The following is a 22,335-nucleotide window of genomic DNA, read 5'->3' on the forward strand; positions in this document are numbered from 1 at the left end:
CCATATTAAGCTTTCATTTTACAAAGCCCTATCTGAAATAAAAGATTTTAAATAATTTTTTAAAAACAATAAACACCGGAGAGGGTTTGAAATATTATTTTTAAAGTATTTTGATATGATGATATTAATTAAATCGTGCAAACAGAGCCTTTTTTGGGTGAAAGCAGAAACTATCTTTTTTCTGTCCTGCGCAGCGCCGCCTTAAAAACGCATCGGGGAAAACTGCAAACACAAAATGTGTTCTGTGTCCTCAAACAAGTGTTTATGTTTTTATATGGTGTGGTAAAATTTAAAAATGAAATTTACATGAAGAGCTTTATTAGTGAATAGCTGCTGAGCGCAATGAAATATAGGCTTTATTACTTGCTCTTATGTGCTGAAGTACTTAACACTTTCCTTAAGATCACAGAATAATGCAACATCTTTAAATAAAGGTGAATCACCTAATATGTGTCATTTAGACAATAAGGAAAAATTATTATGTTTCAGGTCTTTCCGGAGCATTTGGGCTAAATGTTTGACAGCTTCTATCTAAATTAGGATGTAATAAAATACATTTTCTACCGAGTTATTAAAGGAGAATTTCTGTGTGATATATTATGGATTGTGCACTCCCTGTGCTGGCGAGACACCTCGATGTTAGATGCCAACAGTGGGTCGGCGAGTAAATGAATATGATGATTAAGAACACACAAGCCTATGCGTATAGACATGTCATGTACTGCTGTACAGTATCGTGTCATTTGTTTGTTTCGGTTGTCTTCATTTTAATGATTTCCTGATGATGTGATGTGTGCTTGATCTGCCTGATTCCCGCTGAAGTGGGTGGGTTGTGTGACGTTTGGATTCGTGGGACGTTCTGGGGGCGGGGTTTGTGACGCGCTGCGAGCTACTAGCCCGACAGTGGAAACACGACATGATTTTGGCTAGGGCTGCTCGATTATGGGAAAAATCATAATCACGATTATTTTGGTCAAAATTGTAATCACGATTATTCAAAACGATTATCAGTTGAAGTCAAAATTATTCATCCTCCTGTGAATTTATTTTTATATATAAATATTTCCCAAATTATGTTTAACAGAGGGTTTTTTTTTTTTCAATATTTCCTATAATATTTTTTTCTTCTGGAGAAAGGCTTATTTGTTTTGTTTCAGCTAGAATAAAAGCAGGTTTGAATATTTTGAAACCTATTTTAATAGCTTGATATTATTAGCACCTTTAAGCAATATATATGTTTGATTGTCTGCAGAAGAAACTACTGTTATACAATGACTTGTTTATTTACCCTAATTAAGCCTTTGAATATCACTTTAAGCTGAATACTAGTATTTTGAAAAATATCTAGTAAAATATAATGTGCTGTCATAGCAAGTATAAAAGTAATCAGTTATTAGAAATTAGTTATTAAATCTGTTATGTTTAAACTGCGCTTTAAGTATCTTCACTGTATTTTTGATTTTATTATTGATTAATAATGAAAACAGTCAGCAGCAGGAATATCGCCCGCTCACTTTAAGAATAGTGCGGCTCTGATATGGTTTCTATTTCTCGTGTCTTTTGATTCTCAACTTGTTTGTTTATTGCACAAATGAGGGTTAATATAAATAATCACTAAACACCACGTCTAACACAAGTGTGCATGTATTTCACCATTAAAGTGCTCACATTAAGATCGCGTTAGATGTGTGTGTGCTCTGCTACCAGAGGGTAAGCGCGGCGCGCGCACAAACACACACACGCTACCTGTCTGAAGCTAAGCACGGCGCGCACACACACACAACAGCACGTGCTCTTTTGCGCTTTTAAAAATATGAATGATGCGCATCCCGTGCTGCAAAAGTTACATTACAGCACATGCTTTTAGTCATTTTCACGTGGAACTGAGCTTTGCAGAGGCAAAGAGTTTTCACACGTGTACAACTGGAAAGGGGGCGTTACGTGATGGAATAATCGTTTATCTCGATTAATGGCTTTTCATAATCGTCACAAGCCGAAATCGAAATCGGATTTTCGATAAATTGCACAGCCCTAATTTTGGCCCAACTACTCAACCTTCCGGGCAATTGGCCGGACCTGATAAAAGCCCTGGCCCGACAGTGGAAATGCAGCTAGTGTTCTAGGTTTTAGCGTGTGAGGTTTATGGGTCCAGTTAATAGGCTAGAGCCAGCCAATGAAATGGGACGTCAGCACACAAGGCAGCTCGCACTGATTTTGGTTAAATATTGATCTATCTTTAATTTCATATGGTTCCTTTACAATCCATTGCTTTTTGTGTGGTGTGAAAATCACTTACAGTGTGTTTTAACCATGCAGCAAAGAGCATTGATTTTGAACAAACCAGATCGAAGCGCAGTATTTTATGTCCAGGGGACAAGGTTTATTGGCTTTATTTTGTGACTCCCACATATCTTGTTTATACTATTACACCTCATAATTAAGCATCCCAAGCTTAGAGTGCGTTGATGTTTTACTAGTTATCATGCCCCATACAACATCCATCTGAAAATACTAAAGCTTAATAATACATGAAAAGGAAAATCTTAGATACAGTCAAGATGTAGATATATCTTTAGAAATATTTTAAAAACGTATTGATGTAATTTTTAAAACAAAGTATATTTCTGTCTTTCAGGAACTGTTGTTAAACCATTTATTGCAACAGCTTTGTAATCGCCTGACCCTCTGGCTGGAACGTATCCCACTTGACATAGACTTTCTAGACTTTACATCTGCCCAGGAGCTAGTCATTTTTAGTGCCATCCCACATCAGACTCCCCTTGTGCATGAAGTGTATGATGGACTTTATCGGGTACAACTAATGGCTGTAACCAGCACTAACAGTGATTCACATGTCATAGATTGTAAAGAGAAATAAACAAATGGCCGTCCATGGATATTACTATCTGAAGGTTCTGTATCCCAACTGCTTTCTTAAGGATTTCCTGTGACATGTTTTGCAAGGTTGCTCGGGGTGTCAAGGTTCACAATTCATAGACGGATGGTGGAATGGGATTTGTCTGTGAAGTCAACCTACAGCAACATAACAGATGCAGACCTTGATTCACTTGTGGCAAAAATCCACACAAGCAATCCCAATGCAGGTTACAGAATGATTATAGGACTTCTGAGAGTACAAGACCATCGAGTACAATGGGATAGAGTTCGTAACTCAATGCATCGTGTTGACACTCAGGCATTGTTTCCAGGATGTCACAGTTAGAATGTGTGGTTAGAAGAACATACTCTGTCCCCAGTCCAAAGTCCCTAATGCACATCGACACAGACCACAAGTTGATAAGGTAAGTTAAGCATATACATTACATTTATTATGTATTGTATGCTCAGTTCAGAAATGTGACAGAAATGTACTTATTCAAGGTATAACATCATATTTTTTTATACATATTTTTTTTTAATACCTCCCAGGGTCTGGGGTGATTACAAAGGGGAGAACGTAGACGTGGCCTGCCTTGTGTTTTCTGTCTGTGGAACAGGGAGAAGTACCTTCATCACAGGTAAAAGTCTTCACAATCAGGTTAATATTACATTATTTATTTAACCCTTGTGCACTGTTCGTTCAGGGTGTCTACTGGGGTTAAGGGAATCTACAGACCCAAACAAAAATAGTTGTTTTTAATCAATCACCTTTGCTTGTATTATAGAGTTGTTCAGTTTATACATAAGAATGTTTTTGCAATAACGGTATGGCACATTGTGTGCACACAAAATGTTACCAGATATATTATATTAGTTATAATAACTTTATGTTGTAGCGATCCTATCCTAAATATTTATTTAAAGGCTGACCACTTATACTTCATTTGTAATTTTGAAATACTTATTTTGTATTCTTTTGCCTAAAACAGAATCAAGTGATTGTGGCGGGAAGTGTTCACTTCTGTTACCTACAACTTTTCCCATGTTCTGCACCAGCTGGAAGAGCATGGACATCTTAATCTATCCAGCAGTCTTCACATTTTCTGCTATCACTATGCCTTCATCCCACGTCTCCAGACCTATCTCAATACATGTACAGATGGATGGGACAAACATCCCATTTCAGCTGAGGGCAACCTCTCTCCTTATCAGCTTTGGCAACTTGGGCAGCATAACATTCATAAGACTGTGACGAGGTAGGCACTTGCTTTTATCTTTTTTTTTTTCAATTCAGACTTTTTCAAATAACTAATTTAAAATTTCTAACAGATTCTACAAATTCCACAAATAGACTGGGAAAGCAGTCGTCTTGTCAACAGTGACACAAATTCTGGCATTCAGGTTCGTGAAAATGACTGTCCACTTACCTTTGAGAAACTTAACCAACATTGGGTTCACAGCTACCTTTGCTGTGAACCCAATGCAGACATCAGAAAATTTTGTAGCAGATGTTAACGTTGCTACACTCGACATGCATAGCATTGGTTATATGTAGTTGACATTACAAAATTACTCAAAGAACAATTTGTCTTAAGATTTTATTTTGTTTGAACTGTTACAAAAAATAAATGTAATCATTTTAATCAGTATTTTGTCTTGCTACAACTGTAGCTGCCTCAATAAATATCTTGACATGACAATCAAAAATTTTAACACAGTATAAACCGTTTCACTTATTTAACATTACTTAAGAAGACTCTAATATGTGAAAAATGCTGTAACATCTAAAACACATTCATGAAACAATTTTTGCTATAAGTAAAGCATAAAACAAAAATGTCTTGATGTTTGAAATAACTTTCAGGTAATCATCTTCAATAGAAAACAGTAGATGTAAATTCATACAAGGCCAAAACCAACATCACTGGTGGCAATACAGCTTTCCAGGTGTTTTCTGAACTGGTCAAATGTTGTGAAATGAGCTGGTAGATGAGTAATGCAAAAACAGGTGAAGGATGTAGGATGTTCTGCCTGTAACACCTTCACCTCCTTGTCCTTCATAGGCAGCTCCCAGCCCACCCAGAATTTCACCAGCTGCTTCAATTTGCACTGATCAGCTAAAAGTGGAACAGATATAAAGGAAACAGAAGAAGGTTATCAAAACACTGATTTAACAAAATGTACGCAAGTTCATGTAAACATAATATTAATCAGTAAGTTCATGTAAAGACAATATTAATCAGTAATAAAGACATTTTTTTCTGTAAATTGATTTGCATCAGTACAAGGCAGCCCGTTTTGCTTGGTTTCGAAGAAAGGTCAAAAGACTGTGTACCATCAAACTCCTTCCATCTTTATCTTTTTTCCCGGTTGCTTATCAAATCAGTACTATCACACTCTAAGGGCCCTATCATACACCCGGCGCAATGTGGCACAAGGCGCTCTGCGATAGTCTTTTGCTAGATTCAGCTTGGCGCAAGAGTAGTTTTGAGGCGTTGCGCTATGCTGTTTAAATAGCAAATGCATTAGCGCTCAAATGTGCACCCATAGGCATTCTGGTCTAAAAAGGAAGGCATTCTGAGGCGCACTGCTGGTTAGTTGCTATTTTGAGAAACTATAATAGATTTTTCATTAGACCAAAACAAACCCGGTCTAAACTCCAGCGCAGAGTTGCGCCTCGCTTACACACTGCTTAATACGCACAAGAACGCAATAGGCAAATATCACATATTAAGGATATATATAGGATATTATAAGAATAGATATAGGATATAAATATAAAAGATTAAAATATTACAAAACATTATTTTCTAGCCTACGTAAATATGAAAAACGTTTGAGGTTACAGAAGTTACCCTTCGTTCCCCGAGGAGGGGAACGGAAGTGCCATAGTGTGGATTGATTGAAATCCACGAATGGGAGGATTCGGATCAGAAGCCGCTTGTCTGGAGAGAATTGAACGGGCCAATAAACGAAATGAATTGGCAGCTTAAGCTTGCGCAGGTGTGCTGCATCGCCAATTATCCCAGCATATAAGCACACCTGAAGTGAGCAAACGCCATCCTTTTAAGCTGAAGAGACTTTCAAACAGCTAAGGGACAATCATTATGGCGACAGAGTATGGCACTTCCGTTCCCCTCCTCGGAGAACGAAGGGTTACTTCTGTAACCTCGATCCCCTTCAGTTGGGGATTTTCAGTGCCATAGAGTGGATTGATTGAAATCCACGAATGGGAGAACTATGGAAAGCGCCATGATGACTGCACCTTACCAACGCCCCCGATGAGGGGATAGTCAAGCACCCACATCATGGGAGGCGTGGTCCTCCAACGTGTCCCTGGCCCTAATTTATCCTACTTCAACAGAAGACTTACGGATTTAGATATATTTTTTGGGAAGTCATGAGCATCTAGATAACTCTAGGAATACGACAGTACGTTGGGAAGCGTGTAAGCCCGATAGGGAGGACGCTGCGGAGGCCATCTGTTACCCAAGGGGGGATAGATGGCAGAATTTACATATGAACTAGCCCTAAAAGGGGGAGTACGCATAGCAAAAGAGTGGTTAGCGGAGAGGGAAGACACGGGTCCGCCCAGGGGGGACTTAACCATGGCGGAATAAGCATATGGGATCGCCCAGTGGGGATCACGCATAGCAGGCACCTATACCCAAAACGCGGGCTGACCAGCGGGCAGACCTACAACGTAGTGGGCTAGCAAGTGACTCCTCCGCTGAGTCAGTGCTGGGGGCCACAGAGGAATCTGCAGGGCTCACCTGACGGGGAACTTTACTGACAGATAAAAAGGGCGCACATGTCTCCGTGTTAGGGAAAATTGCGCAGCAAGCATGTCTCTACACCCTACCGAGTTGTTTCCTCAATCACCAAAGGGTTACCTAATATCCATGCCAACAGCCATGTCACCCTGCAGCCCAAGACCGGTTACTCACTGAAGCTAAGCAGGGCTGAGCCTGGTCAGTACCTGGATGGGAGACCACTAGGGAACACTAGGAAGTGTTCTGTTGGAAGTGGTGTTAGTGAGGCCAGCAGGGGGCGCTCAATCTGTGGTCTGTGTGAGTCCTAATGCCCGAGTAAATGTGAAGGGGACACTACACTGTCAGTGGGCGCCGTCTTTCTGATGAGACGTTAAACCGAGGTCCTGACTCTCTGTGGTCATTAAAAATCCCATGGCACTCCCATCGTGAAAGAGCAGGGGTGTAAACCCCAGTATCCTGGCCAAAGTCCCTCTATCGGCCCTTACGATCATGGCCTCCCAATCATCCCCTTCCAGCGAATTGGCTCTATCACTGTCTCTCCTCTCCACTAATAGCTGATGTGTGGTGAGCGCACTGGCGCTGTTGTCCTGTGGCAGCCGTCGCATCATCCATGTGGATGCTGCACACTGGTGGTGGTGTGGAGAGACCCCCCTCATGATTGTGAAGCGCTTTGGGTGTATGGCCATACACAATAAATGCGCTATATAAATACACACATTACATTACATTACCCTTGAGGAAACCGGCTCCACTCGCAGATTGTAAAACCTTACAAATGTGTTGGGTGTCGCCCAGCCCGCAGCTTTACAGATGTCTGTTAGAGAGGCGCCGCGTGCACGCGCCCAAGAGGATGCAATGCTCCGAGTGGAGTGTGCACGCACTCCCGGGGGACACGGCTGACCTCGACTCGAATAAGCGAGTGAAATGGCATCCACAATCCAGTGGGATAATCTTTGTTTCGATATGGCACTTCCCTGCTGCCGACCTCCATAACAGACAAAGAGCTGCTAAGATGATCTAAAATTCTGAATACGGTCCACATAAATGCGCAGAGCGCGAACCGGACAAAGTAAAGAAAGGGCTGGGTCTGGCTCCTCCGGGGGCAGCGCTTGCAGGTTCACTACCTGATCTCTAAAGGGGGTGGTAGGAACCTTGGGCATATAACCCGGGCGGGGTCTCAGGATGACGTGAGAGTAATCCGGCCCGAATTCCAGGCACGAGTCACTGACCGAAAATGCCTCCAGGTCCCCGACCCTCTTGATGGAGGCCAACGCAACCAGCAGAGCTGTCTTCAGGGACAGAAATATTAGAGATACTGATTCGAGTGGCTCAAAGGGATCTGCTTGCAAACTCATGAGAACGAGGGCGAGATCCCAAGAGGGCATGAGAGGGGGGCGAGATGGATTAATTCGCCTAGAACCCCTAAGGAACCGGATGATGAGGTTATGCTTTCCCACGGTGCCGCCAGCTACCGCGTTATGATAAGCGGAGATGGCAGCCACGTAAACATTGAGAGTGGAGGGCGACTGCCTGCTGTCCAACTTCTCCTAAAGGAAAGAGAGCACAACACTAATCTGGCAGTTTCTGGGTTCTTCTCTGCGAGAGACGCACCATTCAGTGAATAGACTCCACTTCAGGGCGTAGGCGCGTCTCGTGGAGGGGGCTCTAGCCTGAGTGATGGTATTAACCACCGCAGTCGGTAGGTTACATAAGTCTACATCACCACCACACATGGAGGTTCCAAAGATCGGGGCGAGGGTGCCAGATGGTGCCCTGTCCCTGAGAAAGTAGGTCCTCTCTCAAAGGGATCCGCCAGGGGAGGGCCGTCGCAAGGAGTGAGAGCTCTGATATCCAGGTCCGGTTGGGCCAAAGGGGCGCAACTTGCAGAACCTGTTCCTCGTCTTCCCTGACCATGCACAGTAACTGCGCGAGCAGGCCCACTGGGGGAAAGGCATACTTGCGCATGCCCCGAGGCCAGCTGTGGGCCAGTGCATACGTGCCGAGAGAGCCCTCGGTCAGGGAAAAAAACAACTGGCAATGAGCGTTCTCGGGGGAAGCAAACAGATCGATCTGGGCCTCCCTGAATCGCGCCCATATCAGCTGAACAGACTCGGGGTGGAGTCTCCATTCTCCAGGGCGTAACAGCTGTCGTGAGAGCGCATCGGCTGCACGATTGAGCGTGCCTGGAACCTGAATGGCGCGCAGGGATTTCAGCCCCAGGTGACTCCAGAGGAGCAGACGGCGGGCGAGCTGAGACATGCGGCGAGAGCGCATACCCCCAATGCGGTTGATATACGCCGCCGCCGTACTGTCCGTCCTGACCAGCACGTGTTGCCGCTCCAGCACCGGTAAAAAGTGGTGGAGAGCGAGGAACACTGCCAACAGCTCTAGGCGATTGATATGCCAATGCAACTGGGCACCTTTCTACAGGCCCGCAGCCGCATGCCCGCGACACACAGCCCCCCAACCCGTGTTGGAAGCATCTGTTGAAACAACAACATGGCTGGACGCCTGTCCTAGAGGCACACCGGCCTGTAGGAACGAGGGGTCGTTCCAAGGGCTGAGGGCGCGGCAACACATCGCAGTAACAGAGACCCGGTGTGTGCCCGCCTGCCATGCGCGTCTTGGGACCCGATCGTGAAGCCAGTGCTGAAGTGGTCTCATATGGAGCAATCCGAGCGGCGTGACGGCGGCTACGGATGCCATATGCCCCAGGAGCCTCTGAAAGAACTTCAGTGGGACCACTAGTTTGCTTTAGAGCTCCCTCAGACAGTTCAGCAACAGGCGAGTGCGTTCCTCAGAGAGGTGCGCTACCATGGTGATCAAGTCCAGCTCCATTCCGAGAAAAGAGATCCTCTGCACGGGGGCGAGTTTGCTCTTTTCTCGGTTGACCTGAAGCCCCAGTAGGCGGAGATGCCAAAGCACCTTGTCCCTGTTCACATTTAATTGCTCCCGCGAGTGGGCTAAAATCAGCCAGTCGTCGAGATAATTGAGTATGCGGATGCCCGCGAGCCGAAGGGGCGCTAAGGCACCCTCCGCGAGTTTGGTGAAGACCTGCGGAGACAGAGAGAGCCCGAAGGGAAGGACCTTGTACTGCCACGCTCGACCCTCGAACGCAAACCGAAGAAATTGGCGGTGGCGTGGAAGAATGGAGACATGGAAATATGCGTCCTTCAGGTCTATGGCTGCAAACCAATCCCGAGGACGAACGCATTGGAGAATGCGCCTCTGCGTGAGCATTCTGAACAGCAGCTTGTGCAGACAGCGGTTCAAAATGGGCAGATCTAGGATTGGTCGTGACCCACCGCTCTTTTTGGGCATGATGAAGTATGGGCTGTAAAACCCACTCTCCATCTCGGCTGGAGGAACTGGCTCGATTGCACCCTTCGCCAGGAGGGCAGCAATCTCCTCTCGCAAGACAGGGGCGGACAGGGGGTTGACCCTGGAGAAATACACGCCCGTGAACTTGGGGGGGCCGTTTCGCGAATTGAATCAAGTAACCGAGTCTGATTGTGCGTATGAGCCACCGCGAGGGGCTGGCCCACGCTAACCAAGCAGGCAGAGCCCTCGCTAATGGAGTCATCGCTACAATCGCTGACGTACCAGCGGTGGGGCAGCGCGGAGTGGGTGTGCTGATCCGGGAAGCACGAGGGTCCCGCGGAAGAGCTGGAGGAGAGCGATTCGCTCTGGCTCCGCACCCTGATTCCGGAGAGGGGGCTGGAGGGCTGAGGGAAGGGAGACCGTCCCCCCAGCGCTCGTGAGCCACTGGCGAAGCACGTAGAATCTGCGAGCCGGAAGGCAGCGCGTCCTGGACTGGCAGAATTCGTTCTGTCACATCCGGGGAAGGGGAAAAGTGCTCTTTGGTTGATGTTTTGGTGGCACTAAAAAGTACCGTTGTAATCGGGGCCCCGCCCTCCAGCAGGTAAAGAGCAAGTTTCCTTTTCTCAGAGCAGCGGAGGTGGATGGCTCGGCGGGCGGAGCGGGCTTACGGCCACGCCGATAGATGACATTGCCCATCGCATCTGACTGCTCTTTCACCACCTTGAATTCCTGGGTGAATTCACAGACGGTGTCGCTGAACAGGCCAGCCTGGGATATGGGCGAATCAAGAAAGCGAACTTTGTCAACATCACGCATATCGGCCCGGTTTAGCCAGAGGTGGCGTTCCTGAACCACAAGTGTGGACATGGTCCTCCCCAGCGCACACGCGGCAGACTTGTAGCGCTGGTAGGTGGCCATCGCGTGCAAAGCAGAAGCCGCCTGGCCCGCAGCCTTATAAGCTCTGGCTCCGATGGAGGCAGACAACCTACAGGCTTTGGACGGGAGGCGGGGCAAACCCCGCCATGTAGAGACGCCACGCGGACAAAGATTGACCGCGATAGCGCGCTCCACTGACGGGATCGCCTCATACCCCCTGGCAGCTCCGCCGTCAAGGGCGGTGAGGGCGGAGGGACACGCAGCACGGGCCTACTGCGCACTTCCGGGAAGAAGGGGATGAGAGGCTTCGAAGTCTTCGCCTTCTGGTTCTCTACGTAGCACCCATCTAGTCGGTCCGGCCGCGGAGCTGGGGGATAAACCAGCTCCAACCCCACGGCCGAAGCAGCCCAGGAAAGCACGGCTAACATGTCCGCTTCAGGATCCAATTTGACGGCGCTCACCTGCCCGGAGGGGGCGAGCGGGTCCGGATCTTCGTCGGACAGTGAAAGCCCACCCTCCGATGCCACGGAGGACATCTGATCTCCGGTGTCAGCGAGCGTGAGAGTTACCATCTGGTTAGACGGATCACTCCCACTACCCGAAGCTTGGATGGAGCGCCGTGAGGAGCGAGAGGTCCGCGAGCCCGAGGTGGAAACAGGAAACCCCCGCATCCAGAAACGCACAGTCGGAGCGCCATCCTGAAAAGGACGTGCTGCACGACTGTGTTGCTCTTTTAGGAAAGTTGCAACAATACGCACCGCTCTGGAGGACCGGACCCAAAGAACCGCAGGCAAGGGAGAAACCCAGCTCGACCGTCTGCCGCCGCGAAAACCCACTTTGGACCGGGAGACACTCATTCGCTCTGAAGTGCTGAACAGCAAGAGGAACCCTCATCGACTCACTCAGAAAGGATCTGAAGCGAAAAGGATAGCGTTTGCTCGCTTCAGGTGTGCTTATATGCTGGGATAATTGGCGATGCAGCACACCTGCGCAAGCTTACGCTGCCAATTCATTTCATTTATTGGCCCGTTCAATACTCTCCAGACAAGCGGCTTCTGATCCGAATCCTCCCATTCGTGGATTTTAATCAATCCACTCTATGGCACTGAAGTTCCCCAACCGAAGGGGAACCACTGCTTTTATGTCTTCTTCATCTCGGGAGGCTTTTTCAGTTCATTTATAACAATTTGCTTTTGTATAATGTTATTATTATTAGCGGTATTATTTATTATATCCATATTTATATTTGTTTTATTAAAAACAAGCTTAGATTTGCCCACCTGTCAGGTTTTAAACCATATGGGGCACAGCATGTGTATTAGGATATAACTCAGGTTTTTGAGCACACTTCGTTATTATTGTTTATTTATTCGTTTCCTGGAAATTAGAACTGAATTTACATGTAGTTTTGAAACGAATATTTGCGCTTAACAAATGCAATTAATTATTTATAGACTAATTGATGTCTATGCTTAAAGGTTTCCCTGTCCAAGAGCGAAAGTGAAAGTAGATCCATTATTTCTCATTCTCACGCAGTAGATGCTCTGTTTAACTGTTTTTTTCTATTAAATAAAAAAAAAAACTGTCAACTGTTTACAGTTTGCTTGGGAAATGCTCAGTTTTTCCACTTAGACTTACTTTACGTCCTGTAAATAGCAAATGCGCTTATGGCGCGACGCAGCTGGCTCTTAAAGAGAATGGGAGATGAGACTCTAATTGGTTTATTCTCAAAACATACCTACTGTATAACTCATTAAGAAAATAAACTCAACCCTTTTAGACAATGCGACACGGCACAAATCGTATTTTTCCGTCCTTAAATTAGCAAAAATGCGTTCTGACACACCCTAAAAGCGTTTTGTGCTCTGCGCATGGACCATCAAAATAGAGCCCTAAAGGTGCACTTTCAGCTGAAACAGATGCAAGCAGAACTGACTTCCAAGAGCTTCACACATGTAACACCTGCAGGTTCAGGTGCCATTTTTTTTTCATTCTTTTATGAATTCCATGGTAAAGTCCCGAAAAAGCTCTGTAATAAAGAAAAAAAAATCATGCCTTAGTTGAAATTATGACTTAGCAAAGTCGAAATTATGACTTAATAAATCAAAATTGACTTAACTCAATATTGACTTAACTCAATATTATGCCAAAACCTATGACTTACTAAACAAAATTGACTTAACCCAACATTATGCCAACATTATGAATTACTAAGGACTTAAAAACTCAAAATATGAGATATAAAGTCGAAATTATGAATTGTGCAAAGAGGTGAGACAAACAACCATTTAAATGTGTCACTTTATTTATTCTTTGTTAATTATTAATCTAATGAAACATGAAGTCTTTATAAGAAAGTTATTACATGATAAAAAATTTTAGGGATTTTGACACAATTACTTTATCTTTGCATTTCTTGCTGTACTGTGTTTGGTCTATTGACAGCATGGCCAACCCCAAACTAAGCACTGGTACCAGGTTGAGGTGCCATGGTGGGAGAACTGTTGGAATTGCCATGTGCTTGAGGGCTGCTATGCCTCTGAATATAACTAAGTAGATTCCTGGCAGCACTCGATCAATTAATTAAAATCAACTAGACCCCCACCCCAAATTAATGGTACAGGGTAACATTAATTATTCTACTACAAAAAAAGAGATTTTTTATGGTTCAAAAATGCCGCCATTGCGACCACCACCAAAAACAGCGCGAGCTGCCCGATGTGTTGACGTACAAAAACGTCTTATTTTGTTATCTGGCTCTAGCCAATCAAGGACTTTACTGCTCTTTTAGTGGTATGTACACATCCGTCTATTTAATGTTATTTAAAAAAATCTTTTCATAAAATAGTTTTAAAAACTAAATAATAATAGTAAAATAATCATACAAATTATTTTTTGCACCCACGTTGGCTGGTGCAATTCATTGGTGGAGCATCAGCTAATAAAACGGCTTTACCCACGTCCCGCCCCAAGCTCCTCACGCCTCTGGATCTTTAAGTCGCACAGGTGGTTCTGCGACAGGAATCTCGCGAAATGTTAGAGCTTGTGGATTTGCACATTTACAGAGAAATCTGAGAGGTTGTTAGTGCCGACTTGTGCTTGTACAGTGAAACTGCAATACATGTACAGGTAAATTTGCCACACACACGTGTGTTTATCATTTTGAATTTGTGAATGACATTTTACAAATTCTCATCTATTAATCTGCAACTTCAAATTTAAAAAACAAGTGTGCTGATTATTGAGAGTGTGCAAATCGAGAGATTCAGCTGTTCACATCAGAGCTGTGAGTGTACATTTCATTCCACACATACAAATATTATTATCATAAGTGCACACACTCAGATTTGCAAGCTCCCTAGTTTTGCTACTGATTTACCTTCATACTAGTATTTCTAAGAAGGCAAGAAATAAAGCATATTTTTGATTATCTATATGAATATTAAAATCATCAACAAATAAAACTTTGGTAACACTTTAGAATAACTATCCGTTTTAACTAGTTAATAGACCATTAATAAACTGTTAGTTAACAAGTTATAAATGACTTGTTAAATAAAAGTTAATAGTTTGTTAATTATTTACAACTGTGCCTTATAGATGGGCAATGGATAACTTACAAGCCGTTAGTTGACAAGTTGTAAATGACTTCTTAACTGTATTTTAATGATTTAAAACTATACCTAATAAATTAGTGATAGATCATGAACAAGCTGTTAGTAAATTACTTAATAAAGGCTTGCTAAGTATCAGTTATGGTGCGTATATGTTAAGTTGCAGCTATTTTTCATTTATTAACTGTTAGTTAATGAGGAATAGTTGCAACTTTAGAATAACGTCCCAATAACATGCTTAAGCTAATAACTAACACTTAAATATTATATTTACTCCCACTTTACAGACGAGAGTTGTTCATCGTTTGTTAACCATCTACTAATACCAATGAATTCTTGTAGAACAGCAAATGGATGGAATAAGTTCAAGCTACAGAAATTTGATGTAATATTTAAAATATAAAATGTTTGTTTCTAAACCTTGTTCCACTTATAGGCTTTTCTGTGTGCTGTGTTTTACCAAAGAAACTTCACAGATGAAATGTTAAAAGTTGTCTTTAATGTATAGAAACACATATACTGAACCATGACATGGCAGTACAGCAGTATGCAAGAATACAAACCCATGAAGTGCTAAACATGAAAACAAAATAAATAAAAAAATTTAAAATGACACCAGTGGTCTAATAAAAAAGTTTCACTGGTGTTATTATAGGGTGAACAACTCTCGTCTGTAAAGTGGGAGTAAATATAATATTTAAGTGTTAGTTATTAGCTTAAGCATGTTATTGGGACGTTATTCTAAAGTTGCAACTATTCCTCATTTACTAACAGTTAATAAATGAAGAACAGCTGCAACTTTAGAATAACGTCCCAATAACATATACACACTATTAACTGATACTTAGCAAGCCTTTATTAAGTAATTTACTAACAGCTTGTTCATGATCTATTACTAATTTATTAGGTATAGTTTTAAATCATTAAAATACAGTTAAGAAGTCATTTACAACTTGTCAACTAACGGCTTGTAAGTTATCCATTGCCCATCTATAAGGCACAGTTGTAAATAATTAACAAACTATTAACTTTTGTTTAACAAGTCATTTATAACTTGTTAACTAACAGTTTATTAATGGTCTATTAACTAGTTATAACGGATAGTTATTCTAAAGTGTTACCAAAACGGTATCTGTGGCTAAAATTATTTAGGATTGAAAAACAGCAAATTCATTTGTAAAGTTGCTGTAGAGGCCTATACAGTTGCCAATATAAATTTAGACTTCATTCATTTTCTTGTCGGCTTAGTCCCTTTATTAATCCGGGGTCGCCACAGCGGAATGAACCGCCAAATTATCCAGCAAGTTTTTACGCAGCGGATGCCCTTCCAGCTGCAACCCATCTCTGGGAAACATTCACACACACACACACACACTCATACACTACGGACAATTTAGCCTACCCAATTCACCTGTACCGCATGTCTTTGGACTGTGGGGAAAACCGGAGCACCTGGAGAAAATACACGCATACGCCGGGAGAACATGCAAACTCCACACAGAAACGTCAACTGAGCCGAGGATCGAACCAGCGACCTTCTTGCTGTGAGGCGAACGTGCTACCCACTGCACCACTGCGTCGCTAAATTTAGACTTATTGGTTATATTGCACACTGAATTACACAACACAATAACTTCAAATTAATTATTCATTCAATCGGCTTATTCTCTATTTCAGAGATCGCCATAGTGGAATAAACCCCCAACTATTCCAGCATATATTTTCCGTAGCAGATGCCCTTTCAGCCCTAACCCAGTATTGGAAAACACCCATACTCATTCACACACACTTATACTCTACAGACAATTTTTTTATTCAATTTACCTTTATCGCATGTCTTTGGACTCTAGGAGAACCGGAGCACCTACGGGAACACAGGGAGAACAAGGCAAGGCAAGTTTATTTATATAGCACATTTCAAACACAGTGGCAATTTAAAGTGCTTTACATAAACAAGAATAAAAGAAACAAGTAAAAAAAAAATTAATAAAAACAAATAATAAAACTGATTAAAAACATAAAAACAGGTAAAATGTGATATAAAAGAATGAAGAAGAGGAGAAAAACATAATAGCGCAATCTGTCGGATGCAGCACAGTGCTCATTCAGTAAAGGCACAGCTAAACAGATGTGTTTTTAGTCTTGATTTGAATGTTCCTAGTGTTGGATTCACCCTGCTTTGACTGAACTCTTGGAACTTCTAGTTTATATGATCCTAATGATCTGAGTGATCTGTTGGGTTTGTATTCAGCGATCATATCTGTAATGTATTGAGGTCCTAGGCCATTTAGTGATTTATAGACCAGTAATAACACTTTAAACTCTATTCTGAATGTAACTGGGAGCCAGTGTAGAGACCTGAGGACAGGTGTTATGTGCTCTGATTTTCTGTTTCTGGTCAGAATTCTGGCTGCAGCATTCTGGATGAGCTGCAACTGTCTGACTGTCTTTTTAGGAAGGCCAGTGAGGAGGCCGTTACAGTAATCCACCCGGCTGCTGATAAAAGCATGAACAAGTTTCTCTAAATCTTCACTGGAAACAAAGCATCTGATTCTTCCTATGTTTTTGAGATGATAGTATGCTGATTTACTGACTGCTTTGAGATGACTATTGAAACTCAGATCTGACTAACAAACAAACAAACTTCACATAGAAATGTGAAATGGCCCAGTCAGGATTTGAACCTGCAACCTTCTTGCTGTGAGGTGATGAGCAGAGTGCTAATCAGCAGAGATGTATAGTAACGAAGTAGAACTACTAATGACTCATTTCCACTGACTGGTACAGTACGGTACTGTTTGGTACGTGTCACCTTTATCAAGCTTGCATTTCCACCACCAAGAGTACCCTTTTGGTAGCTGTGGTGTATGACAGAAAGTTTAAGTCGACGTCATGCTCGCTTGAATAAATGTCTACAGTAAAGCTGTATGGGTTGTTCACAAATCATATGAGAAGCACTTCTCACAAAACAGACGCTTGCAGATGCTATACACAAATACCTGTTTATAAATGTTTATTACTAACCTTTCTATGAACATGATGTGATTATAACTGCAGATCAATAACAGTGCAAAATAGCCTCCTGTAACGTCTGCAATTATATAAAATAAGTAAATGCAACATATATGAACATATACAGCCCCTTACAGTCTCCGATATACAGTATTATTAATTACAGAAAAACTACACACAGCATACATTTAGTACTTATTTGAGTAAAAAACAACACACACAATATAGCCCACAGTCGGCACAAACCTCTCATCTGTGTCTGTAATCTTCACCAGCACATGTTAGCTCTGTTATAGAGTAATTTTGTCATTCCTAGTTCATAAGAGTCCAAAAAACGAAGATAACATGGCAGTTTGTTTATGATTCAGGTTGCTAAAACAATTTTGGTCCAGTGTTTTGTCAGGCTTCTCCTTTTTTCCGCGCTTCACTCTCACACTTGTCCTTTCCTTTTTGAATGGATCAGATGATGGCAACACTTCAATAATCACATACATGTTATTATCATCAGCTCAAGAAGTTTGTTATTACAAATATAGACGCGATCGCGAGCTCCCAGACGAAAGCGAAACTGCACGCACTTTTAGACAGGCTTGTAAAGAAACAACAGCTCACAGCAGATTTTTCTTCTTGGCTTTGTGTCTGTTCATTAAAACAACGACAAGGTTTGTTTGAGCCCGGGTCATTCATGGCTTGTTATTACATGCATATAGAATTCCCATGTAATGTCTCGGCTGTGTATTAGAACATGGCGGTTCCTTTGTTGTTATTCTGTCTAGCTCCACAAGCTTGTGACATATCTCTGTAACCAATCAGCGTTCAACTGCACGTGTAGCTCAACCTTTTGGTACTCTTTCTCTTGTTTGGTACCCTTTTGAAAGGGTGCCGAAAAAGTGGTACTGTGTGGTTCCGTACGCTTTTTGACAGTGGAAACGGCCATAAAAGCATACCAAACCGAACCGTACCATTCAGTGGAAACGGGCCATAAAGTACTGTACTTAAGTACTTAAAGGCTGTATCTGTATCTACTGGAGCATTGTTTTTTCTCTTACTTCCTCTTTTACTTCAGTATATATTTATGGTGAGTTTAATACATTTACTCTGATAGATTTTTTATGTGCTGCCACGTTACTCATTTTTTGGGGTGTCAAAATTATTGATATCGGTTCCGTAATAGATCATAGCCAGTTATTACGTACTGACGTCATTTATCTCTTATGTGCAATGTCGCAGTAGAATACTATGGCGAAAGAGGTGATTTTCCGCTATTTCACCACTACGGAGAAATGCTGTAACTCTCCATCTTTACCACTATCTCAAATTGGAGATTTGACCCGTGGCATGTTTGTGAGGTTACTTTTCCTCTCCTCTTGACTGTTAAAGAGATACTAGTGGATTTAGACACGAGCGTACCTGAGGTGCGAGTTTTCTCCACTGTGTCTATCATGGATTGCCTGTGATAACCGCACATTATGCACATATAGACCGTCACCACGGCTGCTCTTCCTACCATTGGTAAACAGCGCTTTCATTTCTAAAGCCGATCGCAGCCCTTTCTGTTAAGCAGGGGAAGACAATAACCACTGATAGGGGTGTAAGACATCCCCTGGCAGTGCTTAAAAAGCAACCAGGATAATATTTAAATAAGTTTGTTTGCAAAAATTGCTCATGCTGTCTTTTGTGCATGTGCATGAGTTTTGTCTGATACATTCAGAAAGAGTGTTTTTCTTTTAGCAGGTCAAATTAAGGGTACAGTTCATATTTCTTACTGCTGTATTAAAGAACAAAATTGTGTTACAAATATTATATCAATATATTTATAGATTTTAATTAAAAAATATTGTGTTATGAAGAAAAAAATCAATTATAAAAAAATAATTTTTCTTGGCTGAAAAAAAGATCTTTAAAATAAGCAAAACAATATAATGTATTTTGACTGCTTTCTTTAATAACTACATTACACAATACTCTAGTATTTGAGTAGTAAATTTTGAAATAAACTACTTGCAATACTTAAGTACAAAAAATGTTGAATACTTTAGTACTTCCACTTAAGTCAGGTGCTTAAAGAGCACTTCAACTTCTACTCAAGTCACTTTTTTGATAGAGCACTTGTGCTTTTACTCAAGTCTTGGTCTCTAGTACTTTATACATCTTCGCTAACCAGTGAGCGATTGTGCCAGCCAAATGAATTATATTTGAAGTGATAGTTGTTTTTATTGCACACTGTAATATACAACACTAATTACCTACATAATAAATAACCCCATAATCATTCTTTTTTTCATTGCACATTCCTTCCTTAAAGATGATGGTTGCCCACTAAACTTCCAATTTTTATCAATGCATCGGACAGTTCTTAACTGAATTTTAGTAGTTTCAGCAATCTCTTTAGATAATTTCTGTGCTTGATACATGCCAATAATTTGCCCCTGAAATAGATTAACATATTTTACATGATCACAGGGTGTGTATTTGAAATGGTTGTTTAAGAAATGAGTAACTATCCTCTGCATCATTTAGGTTAGTTACCATCTAAATCATAATCATCTATGCATTTACCAATTGGAGTCTTTTAACTATTTGTTTAGTTAGATCCAGGTATTGAATTCCAATTTAGACAACAGTGAACAAGATTATAAGATTTGTAAAGGATACGTGTATGAGATATATAAGTTTATGCAAAAACTAAATTAAATATTGAAAAAATAAAACCTTAATTTTACTGAAAACATTGTAGTTGCATTTACAGCAGCTGAAAATCCCATTGTTTGTTTTCTTTGTTTAGAAAATAATTTTCTACTAAATATATATAGTTCCACTGACTCTTGATGATATTGTACTTTGAGGTTTTATGAAGCAAAAAGTTTGCCAGAGTAGGTGCAAAGAACAAAACATTAATAAACTGCATTGGTACTTTAGTGCATTCAAATCAGCCTTGAGGGAGTGCAAAATAATGCTGTTCTAGATTGTCTGACCAATAGCAAATGAGAGGTGTGTTCAAGAAATGAAATGTTAGTAAACAGTGACAATTTTTTAGATAATTCTTTTCGATAAAAGTAGTGACACATGCTGTAATAAACAACACACGTTACCTTTAATTTTACTGACAGAGTAAATTGAAAGTAACAAATAAACAAAGAAAAAAACAAAACTGAACTGTTGACATTTCAGGGCACAGCAGAGTGAAATTCACCATTTGTCACCTCACATTCATCTATTCTTCATGACCTTCCCAAACCCACGTAAAACAACCAGGTCTGCACTCTGGCTGTGATATTAATAATAATATTAGCAGGAGGCAGCTCAGCACAGAGCAGATGATGTCTACGTACTGCAGTTTGGAGAAGCAGGAGCTGCCAGTGAATGAATGCAGGTCTGGTGGAGTCCTGCAGGTCTCTGCATGGGACACAATCTCTGTTTTACACCACACACCTCCTGCTAGCTACTTTATTGCTCGTTGTCTGTCTTTAGGTTTTCATTAAATCACATTGTGATCAGCGAATGAGAAAAAGGAAACGGCATGTTCGGCTATTTTCATTAATGTGCATTTACTCTGTGGATCATGTTGATGTGTCATTTTAATTTAAAAATAGTTTTAAATTAACACAGTAACATTAGTCCAAACTGAAGCTTAAATGAAAACAAGGCTGATGGTGACCATGGATGGGCAAGGATTGTAAAACTATTCACCAATTTCAGATCCAGCTAGGCTTTAGTGATTATTTCATACTGATTTATTTATTATCAGCAAGTTTTGAAATAGGTAGGGAAAAAATATAAATCAGTCAGATTATTCACATTTCGTTTGACAGACCAGCCCATCCAGACCATGGTCGTGAGAGGCCATCCCCATTTCCGTGGGATACCCCGGATCAATGTTGGATGTTGAAGTGGTAATCCTGGAGTGACTACAACCACCTGGAGACTTGTGCATTATTGTTTTTCGCTGTAGCCATCCATTTTAGAGGACCATGATCTGTTATCAGAGTGAACAGTCTTCCTAGCAGGTAATATTTTAGCTCCAGCATTGCCCAGTTGATCACCAGGGCCTCCTTTTCGACCACTGCGTACTTGGTCTCAGCGGACACTAGCTTCCAAACTTACGTATACGATGGGATGTTCTTCACCGTTGTGAACCTGGGGAAGGACTGTGCCCAGGCCTGAGTTGAAAGCGTCTAACTGAAAGATGTAGAGGCAGCTGAAATCAGGTGCGTGCAGTACCGAGGAGGACGTTAGTGCCAACTTCAGTGCCTGGAAAGCCTTTTCCGTTGTCGCACTCCACTTCAATTCTCTCTTACTGCCCCTTTCTGGTCAGGTCTGTCAGTGGGCTGGCTATGGATGAGAAGCTAGGTATAAAGCATCTATAGTAGCCTGCTAACCCAAGAAATGCATGTACCTGTGTTTCTGTAGTCAGTTGTGGGGATTCTTGGAGAGCTTTCAATTTGTTTTGTTGTGACTGGATAAGGATACCTCTTCCTATATGGAAGCCCAGGTATTTGGCTTCAGCTAATCCTAGGTGGCATTTCCTGGGGTTAGCTTTGAGCCCAGCCCGTCGTAGATCCGAGACCACCCTCCGCAACCTGGATAGATGTTCCTCCCATGAGTGGGTAATCAGATCGTCCAGGTAAGCTGCTGCATATGGCTGGTGGGGCAGCAGCAGGACGTCCATCTTTCTTTGGAATGTGGCTGGAGCCCTGTGGAGCCTGAAGGGAAGAACCCGGTAATGCCAGTGTCTTCTGGGTGTGGAAAAGGCGCTTTGGGGGGAGGGTCATATTTGGGGGTCCGCTGGCATATGTTGCACGCTTGACAATATCTCTTTACTTCTCGGTCTCGGATCCTCTTCACCATATTTGCAGCTC

General features: G+C 42.2%; 2 protein-coding genes across 5 annotated transcripts in view; both read right to left on the reverse strand.

The window, feature by feature from the left end:
* The window catches only part of LOC141377778 (uncharacterized), a 369,547-nt gene that overhangs the window by 57,254 nt on the left and 289,958 nt on the right, over positions 1-22,335 (reverse strand). The gene's annotated exons all lie outside the window — the stretch shown is intronic.
* Positions 4,461-22,335, reverse strand: part of prcp (prolylcarboxypeptidase (angiotensinase C)) — a 107,152-nt gene continuing 89,277 nt past the window's right edge. Inside the window, exons 8-10 of one of the 4 annotated variants that reach the window (XR_012390454.1) lie at positions 16,289-16,328; positions 12,697-12,879; positions 4,461-4,997 (exon numbers count right to left, since the gene is read on the reverse strand). Coding sequence is in view for 1 of the 4 variants with exons in the window: in XM_073922919.1 (XP_073779020.1) it covers positions 16,311-16,328 (18 nt within the window). In the remaining 3 variants the exon portion in view is untranslated. The remainder of the gene's footprint in view (positions 4,998-12,696; positions 12,880-16,288; positions 16,329-22,335) is intronic. The other 3 variants (XR_012390453.1, XR_012390455.1, XM_073922919.1) reach the window with 3 other exon arrangements.

Source organism: Danio rerio, chromosome 15 (assembly GCF_049306965.1).
Source record: "Danio rerio strain Tuebingen ecotype United States chromosome 15, GRCz12tu, whole genome shotgun sequence".
NCBI lineage: Eukaryota > Metazoa > Chordata > Actinopteri > Cypriniformes > Danionidae > Danio > Danio rerio.